Source organism: Mytilus edulis, chromosome 1 (genome assembly GCF_963676685.1).
Source record: "Mytilus edulis chromosome 1, xbMytEdul2.2, whole genome shotgun sequence".
Lineage (NCBI taxonomy): Eukaryota > Metazoa > Mollusca > Bivalvia > Mytilida > Mytilidae > Mytilus > Mytilus edulis.
The window spans coordinates 84,508,279-84,523,777 of NC_092344.1; the positions used below are offsets into that span (position 1 = coordinate 84,508,279).

The following is a 15,499-nucleotide window of genomic DNA, read 5'->3' on the forward strand; positions in this document are numbered from 1 at the left end:
ATTGAAAAACCAACAATTGTTAAAAAAAAGTAAAGTCAAAATATTCTTCGTCAGAAGTTTTATATCCAAATACCAAGTGTCTTAATTTTATCTTAAAAGTTATTTTACTGTTCTTTAAAACTTCATCTATTTTATTCCAAAAAAGTTTTAAATACGGACACATTATAAAGAAGTGATCATAATCCTCTTCTTGTGTACAAAAATTACAAGAACTTTTGTTTACAAGTTTCCACCTGCATAAAAGTTTCTTTGTAGGTAGAATATGTTGTAGTAATTTCCATCTAAAAAATTGAAGTTTATTTTCTTTTAAATATCTGAATAAAAAAATATTTAAATTGTTTTGATATAACACATCATCTATATTAAATATTCGCAGCCATTTTTGGGGTCCAATAGCTGGATCAAATTTTTTATTTGTCAGAGACTTATATAAAAAATTATTGATTCTAATTTTATAGGTAAACCTTCCAATATAAATTGGTTTCTTTTGATATTAACAATACTTTTTACAGAGTTTTCCGATTTTAAAATTGCTGCCCAATCTTTTGATATTGATTTCTTTATTAAATTAATTTCAGCTATCCATTTTGATTTATTTTTTAGATTATTTAAAATGATGTCTTGAGAAATACAGCCCTTTTCATCTATGATATCATTAACATAATTAAGATCGCTTTTAGTCCAATTTTTTTAAAATATAGCTTTATTTTCAAATTTAATAAATTTATTGTTCCATAATATTTGTTTTCTTAAATCTGTAAATGTTTCTGTTTTTTTTTTTATTAGACCTCCACCAGTTAATTTCCAACATTTAATGATATCTTATATGATATAAAAATCTGGGATGTGTTCATTGCTTTCGTCTGGCTTATCCCCACTGTTTGTTTGAAACACTAACCAATTTGACCCAAAATAAAAATAATGCTTCAGGTATAATTTTCCAACCTCCTTCACAATCATTTACTAATCTTTTAACTCACATAGCTTTTAAAGCAGTGAAATAACTCCTTATATCTATCATATCCAATCCCCCCTTTTCATATGGACCAATAATTGAATTTCTTTTTACTTTATCTGGTTTATTATACCAAACAAATTTAAAACATCTTTTTTCTATTTCTTTTAAATATTTCTCTGGAACTATGCAGGCAGATCCCACAAAGTAAAAATGGGCACAATTAGTGTTTTGATTATCAAAATTTTTCCAAAAGTAGTAAGATTTCTTTTTTGCCAAGAACAAAATAATTTATTCATCTTTTCAATTTTATTTTCCCAATTTAATTTTTCACATTCCTCCCTACAATGTCCAAAGTATATGTCAAGAGTTTTAACTGGTCCATTACTCCAGTTGATTCCCTCAATTTTGTCTTTACATGATTTAAGCTTTCCTACCCATAACCCCTCATATTACTAGACTCTTGTAATTGAAATAAGAACTGCATAGCAGATGATCATGTGAAAGAAATATCTGACAACATTATGTCAGCTTTAAAAGAAAATGGATTTGTTTGAGATAACTTGATGTTTAATTTTTTTTAACACCGATTTATCACCGCAGTCAATTTGTAAGAATTCAGTGACAGTCTAATAAATTACATCATAATAATGCATCACCATTAGAATTTCAATTTAAAGTTAAAAAAGTGCCAAATTTGTATGAAAAATATAATCTTAAACCTGCTTTTTGAAAATGCAGGTTTCTTGACCTTATAATGTGAAACTGCGATGCTCCTTTTCCACAAGTTTTTTTTATTCATGCTTTCTGAACAGCTATAACACAAAAGTAATCTCTTGTGTATTCAAACGGAAATAATTTGTAAACTGTTCAATATTTACAACGCCTTTAAACCAAGATTACCTGTCTTGATGTATGTGCATATATTTTAAGACCAAACATTATAATGTACAAACTAAATAAGTATTAATTTGCATCCATACCATGATGTACATCAATTAAATAACATCCTTACTGTTAAATTGTTCGAATAGTATGTAGTAAACTTGATGTTATTACTTAAAGTTGACGTTTAAATTGAATATTTGCCAACTGATATGAAGATTTATGGTTTACGTAAATAGGCATCCTTTATGTTACAGTGGAATTTATCCGTTATTTCACTTCGTCAAAATGGACACGAATTTAAAGTTGTGATAGTTTGAGGTGGACTTCAAAGAGTCATGCTATGGCGTGCATTTGTTTCGGTACGTATATATATATGTGTGTGTGTGTATATATTTGTACAATCAAGGATTTGTATAGTGATATACAGATCCTTGGTACAACGTAGAAACTTAAATTTGGCAACAAAAAAAAATAGAGGATTTTGTAGATTAATTTTTAATATGACATATAAAACTGAAGATGATATCTCTATTTAATTTTATTAGGTTATTTTGTTGCTTATCTATTGTTTAAACTAAGATATGAAAGAATTCTATTTCATTTCCAATTCAATAATACTAGATCATACTAGAAATCCTATATTTCTCCTTTTAATAGCTGAAAAATCATCGTTTGAAAGTTACATAGTCGGAGTAGAATGAGCTTGTTACTCTCGTGTACAGTATGTGTCCAATGATCTGTTTTCCTTATTTTAACTTTATGTGGGCACGACCAGGTGCAATTTATGATTTTTTTAGAAAGGAGAACCCTGATAAGCCATCGTTTTGAGAGATACTTGTAAAAAGTCTTTGCATTTATGATTTAGCATATGTATACACTATATGGAAGAAGCGAATCGATAAAAACGATGCTTTTTTAATATAAAAAAAATTATGAATGCGATACTTTTCTAATGTAACTGCTATAGTTTTCTCATATAAAACGAATACGGTGACACGTCACAATTCATGTCAAGAAAATCGCAAACATAATTCACAAACTTATTTCACGACCGGCTTAATGTTTTAGGGTCAATATCACTAAAATTTCGTATCTGTAACAAAATTAACGCTTACATGAACTTATCTTTTCGAAAATGTTGCTTGACCCTATTGATAGTTAAAAGTGTTAACTAAACCTGTTCAGTCTATTGTTTTGCAATCACATGTTTTAATCGACTCATTCTATTTGAAATGATGGTGCAATGGCGGAATTTAAATGCGGTTGTAAATAGTAGATTCTAATATAGGTCCAGTGGCGGATCCAGGGGGTCCGGGGGTTGGAAACTCCCTTTTTGTGGCCGATCAATGCATTTTAATGGGGACATATGCTTTGACCCCCCCCTTTTATCCTGGGTTTGGAACCCCCTTTTCAAAACGGCTGGATCTGACCTTGAGGTCACACTGCTATAGCCTATCCACATGGGTAATATCGAAATAGACAAAAAAATATCATACTTAAAAGAGAAAAAAAAAAACATTCATTCAAACAATCCAATCCAATACAGCTCCAAATAGTAATGAATATTCAAATGGTAAAATAAATATTCCAAACAAATTAAAATGTACAAATGCTGTTTTCCCGACCTTTGAAGATACCAACTGAGTAGCCTCAGACTATAAATTGAACAACTTCAGATACAACGAAAATCAAAAATCTTGTCAAACAGAAAATGTATTTATTATCAACATAGAAAAAAATATTGAGAAGAAAAACAGTTGTTTTGGGATATCAAAGACTTTTCCCGTTGGTAAATAGATATCTCTATGAACATAATCAGCTCGCCGCGTGGACGCTCTTTTACATCGCGATGACCGTGAGGGCATTCCGATGTATTGTTGCCACAGAGATTTGACTTTAGTTTTTGACTAGTAACCGATCGTATAAATACGCGAACATTTCTAAGTGCAAAATAATAATCCGTATCGCTTGTTATAAATTCATTTCTTCAATGAATACTCAAAAAATGTTAAGAAAACAAAGAATAAGATGTAAATGTCTGTTGACGCTAGAAATGTGTATATATCTTTTTTATATTTAAAAAATAAATCACGGAAGCCATAGATTGTTGGCAAGTTTACTTTACACATGGCCTGGGCCGTGATATTCGATTTTTATCCTGTTGATTTCTCCGAACTCTTGTGCATTACTTCTTTTATTTTGCATCCGAATAAGAATAACAGTTACAATCGGCAAATTGTTTGCAAATAGGTTCCAATACATGTAGATTTACGTGGGAAGTATATTGTAACAGCCATTATTATGTATACCTCTGAGTCTGCGCAAAAGAACGATATATCGAGAATTTTATCACAGTGTTGTTTGCAAAGCGAAAGAAGCACGTCATACTAGAATTATAAAAGAGGGACGAAAGATACCAAAGGGACAGTCAAACTCATAAATCTAAAACAAACTGACAACGTCATGGCTAAAAATGAAAAAGACAAACAGAAAAACAATAGTACACATGACACAACATAGAAAACTAAAGAATAAACAACACGAACCCCACCAAAAACTAGGGGTGATCTCAGGTACTCCGGAAGGGTAAGCAGATCCTGCTCCACATGTGGCACCCGTCGTGTTGCTTATGTGATTACAAATCCGGTAAATAGTCTAATTCGGTAGGTCACATTCATGAAAGGGAAGGGGATTGTAGTTACGACGTAAGGAACATATCCGATATCATTTGTGAAACGGTTATTCCATAACGGTCAACCAACTCGTGATGGCGTCCGTAAAATTTACGAAGGGATGATTTCAACTTCACCATTTGGAACTCTTGGTTTAATAGCTTCCTTGTGAGCAGCAACCCTCTATCAAGAAAATCATGATAGGAAATGCAAGCACGGGAATATCGTATTAATTGGGAGATATATACCCCGTATGCAGGTGCTGCTGGAATGTTGCTACTTAGAAATGGAAAGTTCACAATTGGAAAGCTGAAATCATCTCTTTTGTCGTAAAGTTTTGTTTTCAACCGACCCTCATTGTCAATTTCTAAATGTAAGTCAAGATATGAAGCCGATAAATTTCGATCGTTCGGTGCTGTTTATTTTGGTATTTTTATTGACGTAATCGTTCTTGTACCATCATAAAAAAAGAGGGACGAAAGATACCAAAGGGACAGTCAAACTCATAAATCTAAAACAAACTGACAACGCCATGGCTAAAAATAAAAAAGACAAACAGAAAAACAATAGTACACACGACACAACATAGAAAACTAAAGAATAAACAACACGAACTGTCGTTACCGTTAGAGCTTTAGAAGTGTTCTAGTTCATATTGCACTGTACAAAAGATTCAGCACCCAAATGACGTTTTTGGAGGACTAGAAAGCAGTTATTCATAATATATAAGGGAAATTTTTAAAGATTTATAGATATAAGAAGATGGTGCATGAGTTAGAATGAGACAACCTTTTATCAAAGTATAATAATTTGTTTCAAGTTAACCATTATAGATCAAAGTAGGGTCTTAAACACGGAGCCTGGCTCACAGCGAACACCACGCTATATTGAAACCAAAAAAAAAAATACTAGTTTTAAATTAAACCATTCAAACAGGAAAACCAACAATCTAATTTGTACAAAAAAGGATATTCAAAACTACAGGTAAGATTTTGTCGAATCAGTCTGAACGAGGACAATAAGATTCATCTTTGTCACAACTTAGTTTCATTGTTATCAATAAAGAAAGTCTTCCATGCATGCGTTGTGAGCATATCAGCTATATATTATTTCGGTGCTTTCATTATAAAATTTGCTAATTGTTATATATGTGAACAATTATTTTGATACTTAGCTATTTGATTACGACATTGTTTATTAAACCTCATCGGTACTGGCATTTTCAAATTTTGAAAATGGTGGATTGTACATGGTTTTATAGCGCTAAACCTCTCACGTGTATGACAGTCTCACCAAATTCTGTCATATTTACAACGATGCGTTTAAACAAAACAGACATAATAGGTAAAATTGTCAAAATATGGGTACAGCAGTCGAATATTAATACTAATAAGTACTAATATTGATATAACAAAAACACCGCTATGATATTTTAAAAGTATCGCATTGATATTAGAACTAATGGCATTTGTATATTTATGTATACAAAAAAAAAACCCACAGCACTTCAAATTTTACACGGACAAAAACGTTTGCTTCTGACAAACTTCTGAATGTATATTTATACTCAATTGTTGTTTATATTTGAACAATAAATTTTAAAGTTAGTATTTTCTTTTAAAATTTTTCGTTGCCGAAAACAACGTTTTCCGCATGGAATGTCTGTATATTTACAAATGGTATTAGACAATATCGCTATGTGATATAAGAAAAGGTTTTATCGATTCGCTTCTTCCATAAACTGGCATATATGATGCTCAATAATGGGGACCTAATTGGTCCCGGTGTGCCCAATGAATCCGCCTCTTAGTGTGAAGTTTGGTCTCTCTTTGGAGAAGTCGCATAAACTTCATACACTATAAATGTCGTATAACCCCTAACATTTTATATGTCCCATCATATAATATCAACTTTTAGCGAATAGTTTATTAGAATTGGTGGCAGTTTTGTTCAATTCTATGACAAACAAAAAAAGATAGAAAATCACGGATACTGTAGGATTTATTTCGTGATTTGAAATATATATAAAAATTATGTTGATAACAGAAAATGACATTTTTAATTTCTGTGCAATCATGTTCTGTAAACTACCGTAGTGCGTACTTTCGGAGAAGTACATTCGTGGCTTGTAGACTGGGATCCCGCTATATATAATCACCTTGTTCTATAAATATAACTTCCGACTTTCTTTACAAATAAAAAAAGAGTGACAAATGTTTATTCGTGATTGGGATGTTAAAACAAATTGTCAGTAACTTTAATTCCGAAAAACGTCCAAGAGTCTGTCCCAAGACAGGAGCATCATCAATGAATGTCTTTGAGTTATATACCCCATTGTTTCGGTTTGTCACTATGAGATTGGTTCTGAATGCAGACTTTTTTTGAAAGATTGATATTCACAACTTTTCTAGAACCTAAAGATTTTGATGTTGACAAATTGAATATTACATATTGCTGACGACCGTATATTAACCTCTTCACTAGTTAGATCCTCATATTAGGCGATAACAACCCAAAGAAAGAAAATTAGAAGTTAGATTAAAGGTAATAAAATAACAAAGTAATCTAATCAAAATATGATCAAATATAGATTTCGGATTGCGTTACCCCCATATACATATATAAACGAGCACGCGATTTAAGGTATACTATTTGACTTTTAATCAGATTGATAACAAAAGTAATAGGTAGCGAAATATGTGAAGTATGTGATTTTCAAATGCATCCGTGAATGTAAACTGACGAGAATATGATGTAAGCAGTAGTGCAACTTCATGCTTTATCAATTGGCCAGTATTCTCTCTCGTTTTCTATTCCCGTTATCTGCGTAATCAACTGAAATACATGATCTTCATGATCGGAAGCGCTTCATTCTAAAAATATGCGCAATTTAGACTTCAGTTCATAGATACAAGATGTGGTATGTGTGCCACAATGAGACAACTCTCCATACAAGTCTCGATTTGTAAAAAGTAAACCATTATAGGTCAAAGTACGGCCTTCAACTCGGAGCTTCAGTTTGCTTTTGGTTATTATCTTGAATATTATTATAGAAGAGATAAACTGTAAAACAGCAATGATGTACTGCAAAGTAAGATCTACAAATAAGTCAACATCATCAAAATGGTCAATTAACCCCTTAAGGAGTTATTGTCCTTTATAGTAAATTTTTAACAATTTTCATAGATTTTATAAATTCTCATTCGTTTATGATAGGCACATAGACCAAGGTGAGCGACACAGGCTTTTAGAGCCTCTAGTTTCAGAGTTAAACCTGGTCTTTCTGTAGATATAAGTTTATTATCATGGACTAATCATGAAGTTGCCTTCTCTATCATTTATGTATGTTTCGTAGTTCAAGTGATTGGAAATATCTTGCTTGACTTTATTGCGTCCTTTTCATAATTCTTTTAAGCAATGACTGTGCCAAGTTTTATAGGTAAAAGTGTATTTCATCCGAACCCAATAGAAATTCTGATACTTAGACGATGTTTCGTTTGTTTTCTTTATATAGTGAGGTATGCTGGAGATTGTAGTCTCGTTTTTAGATTTTTTTCAATGGTTGTTGTTCTGGTTTAGCTTGGATATAACTATCTGAATACGATTAATATAAAGCATCGATTTATTGTATGTATACATCTCAGACGATGTGCTCTTAAGATGTATGACAATGCAGTCCAGAATATCATTTTTCCTGAAACCAATTAATTCACAAGAGAGCATAACAATGTTAAGTTATTAGTATGACCTAGCCGAAAGCGAAAATTTAAACCAAACAATTATATAACTCTTAAAATATAATAAACACAAAAATATCGAAATAAAAACTAAAACTCGAAATTCGAGCACCCGACAAAACAAAAACCGTAAAACGACACATATCTTTCCCATATCCGATTTAATATTAGTCTCGTATAATAGAAAATGGCGTCGTTGGATTCAAGTCAAAAAAATTGAAAAATAATTTTAATTTAGTATTTACTAGGATTTAAACAGATAAAACCAGGTATAAAGATAGCCCATATGACATTTAACTTGCAACTAAATGAATTGGCTATTTAGATAAAGACAATCAATTCTACATATAAAACAAACGAAAACAAAAAAATGAGTCACCCGATTTCATTTGTTTATAATTTTTTTTTAGTGATGCTCTTTCATTAAAGATTTGTTTAGTATCCTTGACTTTGAAAAAGCAATAGTTTTATAAGTGTTTTTTTGTTGTTGTAATATTTACTTGAATTTTATTTTGAGTCAAATTAATAAAGTTGCCACATCAATTAGTGTATTGTGCAGTTTTGTTATGTTGTCACAGCCCTGAGGCTGAGCTGAGTGTTATGACTTATGTCAGTTCTGGAAATCTCTGAAATTCAGTAACTTTAATGAATTGGATTAACTGAAATATGAATGCATTAAGTAACTTCAGTGTTTATTTGGTATTGACATTTATAGATAAAAACCGGCATGCTGAGAATAATTTCAGCTGGAACTACAGACGAATTTCTAAAATTCTGCCTGGTTAAAATTAAAATCTATATGCAGGTCGATAAAACCGATTAATAACACATGCCAAAATCCTATCTCATGTATCATTTTCATATTTTATGCCAAAATCAAATTAACATTGATGTTGACCATGTTGTTAACGAATTCATAAATGGTTCAGTTAAGTAATTGGTAACGGTAACCCAATTCATTATTGTTACCAAAATTTAGAGATTTTCAGAACTGATATTGTCAAATTAATTCGTGTTATGTAGTATGTATAATTAATATCTACAATGTATATCAAATCTTAATAAAGCTACACATGTATCATATATTTAGTTATATTGATAAGTGCTGAAACAAATATGTGGCATTATATGTGAACGACAGGAGAATGCGAGATATAAGGTTTTCATAAACATAGGCATAGACATGATACAGGGCAAATTATATACTGATGTTTATATAAAAAAATAAGCTTTCATTTACTCAAGAGTCCAGAATAGTTATACATGTATGTAAATCAAATCAAAAAGAAATGTATGAAGATCACAATTTGAATGTATGATACAAATAATTTAAAAATCTGGTGGGAAAATAGTGAATAGGAATTATCAAATTTAAAATTATTTTTTAAAAGTTGATCTAGTGCAGAATCAAAGTAAATTTAACAGCTCTTACTGACACATAGATTAAGGTGTATATGTTATATATGATGAATGTTCATCAGACATCAGTCTACATGTACACTGTAAGTACATTTAAATGTTATGAAACTTATACATAATGCTGAATTTGGGTGGCATCAGTTTTACTGTTTTTGAGTAATCAGTGATGTCGTTAGAAGCCGGCAGCCGGCGATTTTCGCCGGTTACTGTCCTTTTCCCGCCGGCTATTTTTGCATGAGTAAAAAAAAAAAATTAAGATAAAAAAGATAATCAGGTTAATATTAACAAATAATTGTTCAATGCATCAGCTTCCACTATTAAAGTCGCGATAAACAAGGATGTAAATCAGTGTTTACCTTTGACTAGTTCATGTAAATGCAGTCCGCTGATTGGTCGTCTATTTAAAGTCGGTAAGTATTGTATGTTTGCAAGGATTAAAAGAGAGACGTTCCGATGGACATTATGACCCTGTTTGGTTTTGGCTTCAAGAGAAGGAATAAGTCAAAGATGACAACAGCATGTTATGAAAATATATCAGTCAAATAAAAGAAAGTATAATATATATTATATAATGTTGTCAAGAATCTGGAAAACAGCACCTTTTGTAGTTCACATTTCAAAGCCCACGACCATGTGGTCTCCAGAGAATGAAGGTCAATAACGAAAGTAGAATATTGTCGACCACAAATAATTTTTAAAAATATCTTTAGTTCAAAAGGATTTTAGTTTACTGCTTATTGAACAGTTAACAAATAAGAGAAAATAAAACAACATAGCTTGACAACATGTTTGAAATACGTGTACAAGTCTTATGAGAAAAAAGGGGGTCATTTGTCACTACATTGTAAGTACGTACGCAAATAAATCGATCAAGATATTTAATAAATTCGATTATTATTGAAATAAAATTATAATATTTCACCTATTATTTCACAGGCACTTGCCTGTGTATTATTTACATATATTCAAGAACAGACATCCCAGAAAAAAATCTAATATAGATTAGCCTTGCCAGGACTATACGGATTCTCATTTAAAAAAAAAAATCAAATGTGATTGAAGTCAACAACAAAAATAAGACAAAATTAACATTTTCCCAAGCATCTAAATCACTCCCAGGTATGCTCAAAATGCAGGAATTTTAGTCTAAATTTTCAAATCTTTTTGGAGAGAGCATACGATTTTATAAAATATAGGACCTCTAGCTGTAACAGTTTTAACTTTGAAATCGAAGCTCCAGCTGACTATACTAGTCAGTGAATATTGTTTTTAATTTTGTAAAAACAAAACCAACACTTTTTTAATATAAAATTAAAACATAATGTTCTCAATGTCAGAATTACAATTTTCATTTAAAACTAAATTATTCAAGTGATAATTCAAACCAGAGACAATATGTTTCTATTCAAACTAAGATTTTTGGATTCTTTCAGTTCAAAAATATTTACTAGCAGTCAACCTGCAGGAAAATGCACAAAAATGTATATTGGTCCATCAAGATGATCAATGATGTGATCACATGTACAGAAAATTTACCCCTCATGTTGCTAATTTTAGTTAATCATTTACATTATCTTCAGTAAAAAATGATGTTTTCAGAGGTCTGAATAAGGGTCTAGGACACCCCCAGAGTGCAGGATTTTGCACCATTTTAAAAAAAAATCTTGGGGCCCTTGAGCGGGCCCCAGACCCCCGGCCGTAGTAGCGTCGCCGTCCGCATGTACTTGCCGCTTATTTTAGAAATTAAGCCTGCTTCTTCAAAACTTAGTGACATCACTGGTAATGCTCGTTTATGATGCAAGCTTTGACGTCTTCTGTGTCCCATGGACACATTCTCCATTTATTTAAAAATGCATCTTATTGATGTTATTTTTTCTATTTTCAGAAGAGATGGGGATGTTTTCCAGAAGTCACAAGGAGTTGGGGATAATGGAGGATGAGGATGAAGGAGCATGTTTCTGTTGTAAAGAGTTCCTTAGATTCATTGTTATGTTCCTTCAAGCAGTAGTTCTGGTAAATACTTAAACATGTAGGGTTGATAAGCACTAACAAAGTGAGCACCCAACTGATCATTTATTGCATGGAAATCATTTCATTATCTGTAAGCAAGGGTTTGGAAATTTAGCCAACCATCAATTTGCAAAGCTTGGTGTGCAATTTCACATGAGAGGCAAAAAATGATGCAGTATATAAATTTTCATTTTTTTTTTTAATTAAATCATCATCTTAAAGAACATTTTTGTGGCGGAATAGCTTTATATATATATAGTATTCTTATATCTGATTACATGTTAAGAAATAAGTGTATTCTATGAAGATTTTTTGTTTCTGGTTGGAAAAACGAGAGGAAAAAGAGACATGATTTAGGCGTACATTTATTAAAGGGTTTTTAAGAAATTTTGTATGAGCTAGACATGATAGATGTAGCATTTATATTGTCACAGAAGCAATCGATTAAAATTGCATTACTTCTATTTGATTTTCAATAACTGATTTTATATCAAGTCATTTTTTTGACAGATTGGAGCTATATCATGTCTGGCTATTGGAATCTATACCCATGAAGTTGAGTATGGCAGTAGACAATTGTCATCTTTAATAGGAGTGTCTATGTATCGTGCTGACTCTGTAATGATGATTGGAGGAGGAGCAGCAATCATTGCCATAACTATGTTAGGATTTATTGGAGCCTACAGACAACATAAATGTATGGTTGGAATGGTAAGTATAAGGCTCTTCAATAACATAATTTCAACTTATCTTATAGGACAAGTACTTTTAAAACACTCATGATACAGATAGACGGATATAGAAAGAGATTGGGTGCCAAGCTATCTTTATACACCAAAATTATTTTTTTTGGACATTAATATTCACCCGAGAAAATTTTAGCAGGAGCATTTACTCAGCAGTATAGAAAAAGACATCATAATAAAAAAAAAAAATGTTACTGGCTTCTTTCAAGATAGAATTTAACAAATATACAAGTTTAAAAAACAGATGACATTTCTAACATGTCTAAATGCTATTTGAAAGAAAGTACTATAAAGATGAGGTTAGAAACAAAGTTCTACTAAGTAATATTTATATGAAATATATGTTAAGAGAAAACATAATAATGCATGAAGATAGATTCCTAAACATATTGAAATCTTACTTTCAGTATCTCTGTATATTTGTCTTCTTGGCTCTAATGGTGTTTGCTGCAGGCATACTTGGATATATATTTATAGCACAGGTAATTATGTTTATAAATATATATGTATGAAAGTTAGGGTGACAATCTCCCATAGAAAGAGGTCAATATCAAAGAGGTACATTTTGGGGCTAATTAGGCCCTGTAAATTCACTATAAATACAAACATAAAAAGTATTGCAAAAAGTTAAACGTAGTCCAAACCTGTCAAGTATGTAATTGGAAATCATTTAAGTGTGTCACTAATTTAGTTTTCTTTATCTTTTACATAAAATAGTTTTGTATAATTAGAGAAACAGCAAATAATTGTCTTCACCAAGAACACTTTCATCCAAAAGAATGTATGTATTTGTCTTATTAGAATAGAAATATTTCATGGGGGCTTGAATTCTTACTTATTTTACCACATGTTTGCCCTCATGAATTATTTTTACATTTGCTGACTGACTCAGTGACTGAATTTTAGAATTGACAACTATATCCAGATATTTTATTATCATAGCAGAAGTAGAAAAGGATACTTTGCAAACAGCATAATAACAATATGAATTGTGGTACTCTTTCTGGTTTTCAGTTAGAAGACAATGTGAGAAAATCAATGGAAGAAAGTTTAAAGAAACATTATGGAGTGATAGTAGATAAGAAGAAGAACAACGACGATATAACAAAATCCTGGGACTCCATCCAACAAAGTGTATGTAGACAACTGTAGTGTAGAATATTTTGTTTTTTTAAGTCGTCAACAATAGAGTTTTCAGGGAAGTCTTATTTTTTTTTAGCTCAGCTGGCCCGAAGGGCCAAGTGAGCTTTTCTCATCACTTTGCGTTCGTTGTCATTAACTTTTACAAAAATCTTCTCCTCTGAAACTACTGGGCCAAATTAAACCAAACTTGGCCACAATCATCATTAGGGTATCTAGTTTAAAAAATGTGTCCGGTGACCCGGCCAACAAACCAAGATGACCGCCATGGCTAAAAATAGAACATAGGGGTAAAATGCAGTTTTTGGCTTATAACTCAAAAACCAAAGCATTTAGAGCAAATCTGACAGGGTAAATTTGTTTATCAGGTCAAGATCTATCTGCCCTGAAATTTTCAGATGAATCGGACAACCCATTGTTGGGTTGCTGCCCCTGAATTGGTAATTTTAAGGAAATTTTGCTGTTTTTGGTTATTATCTTGAATATTATTAAAGATAGAGATAAACTGTAAACAGCAATAATGTTCTGCAAAGTAAGATTTACAAATAAGTCAACATGACTGAAATGGTCAGTTGACCCCTAAGGAGTTATTGTCCCTTATAGTCAATTTTTTACAATTTTCATAAAATTTGTTAATTTTTACTAACATTTTCCACTAAAACTTAAATGGGCCAAGTTCATTATAAATACAGATAATTGTAAGCAGCAAGAATGTTCAGTAAAGTAAGATGTACAAACACATCACCATCACCAAAACACAATTTTGTCATGTATCCATCTGCGTCCTTTGTTTAATATTCACATAGACCAAGGTGAGCGACACAGGCTCTTAAGGGCATCCAATACAGTTTCAAGGGAGGTAACTCTTGGCACGATATTAAGCGTTTGAATTCCCACAAAACGTCACTTTTTGTGGGACGTAATGCGTGTAATTTTCCGTAACAAGAAATGTAATGTGGATTTTTCGATTCCCCATTTTCTGTTGCTCCCGCATGCCAACTTCTACACCATTAATATTAGTGCATTTGGTTCTAACATGATAACAGTCTAATAACATCATAAAAAATAAAACACATTTACTGGTTCTTTGAGATCTTCAACAAAATATCGTATAGTGAGCAATCTCAAGACGACTTACACTTTTGGTGTTACTAATATAATGCATGTCAATTATCATTTTTTTAATTATCATTTATCATCCATGATTTGGTTCGGGTCAGATTTTCTGTCATTTTATTACAGCACAGAAAACCAATGATATTTATAAAATAATATCAAAAATTTAGGTACACGAAGAAGTAAACTTCATAACTGAACAATTCATTCAATTTATTTATGTTGGGTAAACAATGGTATGCCGCTAATATTAAAAATGATACAACTTTAATAAAAGAACAAAGTTCCTATCAAGTTCCTCTACGTAGTACGTTTTTTATCTAACAAAAGGCAATAGCAAACAATATTTTTATACACCCGTAAAAAATTGACGGGACGTATTATGGTATACAAATGTCTGGCGTCTGTCTGTTCTTCGTAAACATGGTACAGCATATTTATACATCACGTTGCGATGGGTATAATGTTTTGACCCGTTCGTCTGTCCGTCCGTCAATCCTGTTTCCTGTCATCGCAACTCCTCTTAAACCACACATCAGAATTCCATATAACCTTGTTGGATAATAAGGACATACATAGATGTGCATATCGACATGAAATTACAATTCATTTTTTTTCTAGGAGTTACGCCCCTTTGAACTTGATTGCTTCAATATACTACTGCAACATTTTGACGTTGCAACTCCTCTGAAACCACACAACAGATTTCATAAAACCATTTTAGATAATAAGGACATACTATGCAGATGTGCATATTGACAGGAAATTATGATTCAATTTTTTTTCTTATACAATTTTGTTTATTACAGTTATTTT

The 15,499-nt window shown here is 31.5% G+C and overlaps 1 protein-coding gene across 2 annotated transcripts in view; it reads left to right on the plus strand.

The window, feature by feature from the left end:
• Positions 1-1,920: 1,920 nt before the first annotated feature.
• Positions 1,921-15,499, plus strand: part of LOC139492896 (tetraspanin-11-like) — a 28,216-nt gene continuing 14,637 nt past the window's right edge. Inside the window, exons 1-5 of one of the 2 annotated variants that reach the window (XM_071281049.1) lie at positions 1,921-2,202; positions 11,557-11,684; positions 12,192-12,392; positions 12,835-12,909; positions 13,442-13,561. In XM_071281049.1, the coding sequence (XP_071137150.1) occupies positions 2,184-2,202; positions 11,557-11,684; positions 12,192-12,392; positions 12,835-12,909; positions 13,442-13,561 (543 nt within the window). In that variant the 5' untranslated portion in view covers positions 1,921-2,183. Of the gene's footprint in view, positions 2,203-8,412; positions 8,522-11,556; positions 11,685-12,191; positions 12,393-12,834; positions 12,910-13,441; positions 13,562-15,499 lie in introns of those variants that run through there. The other variant, XM_071281053.1, reaches the window with a different exon arrangement.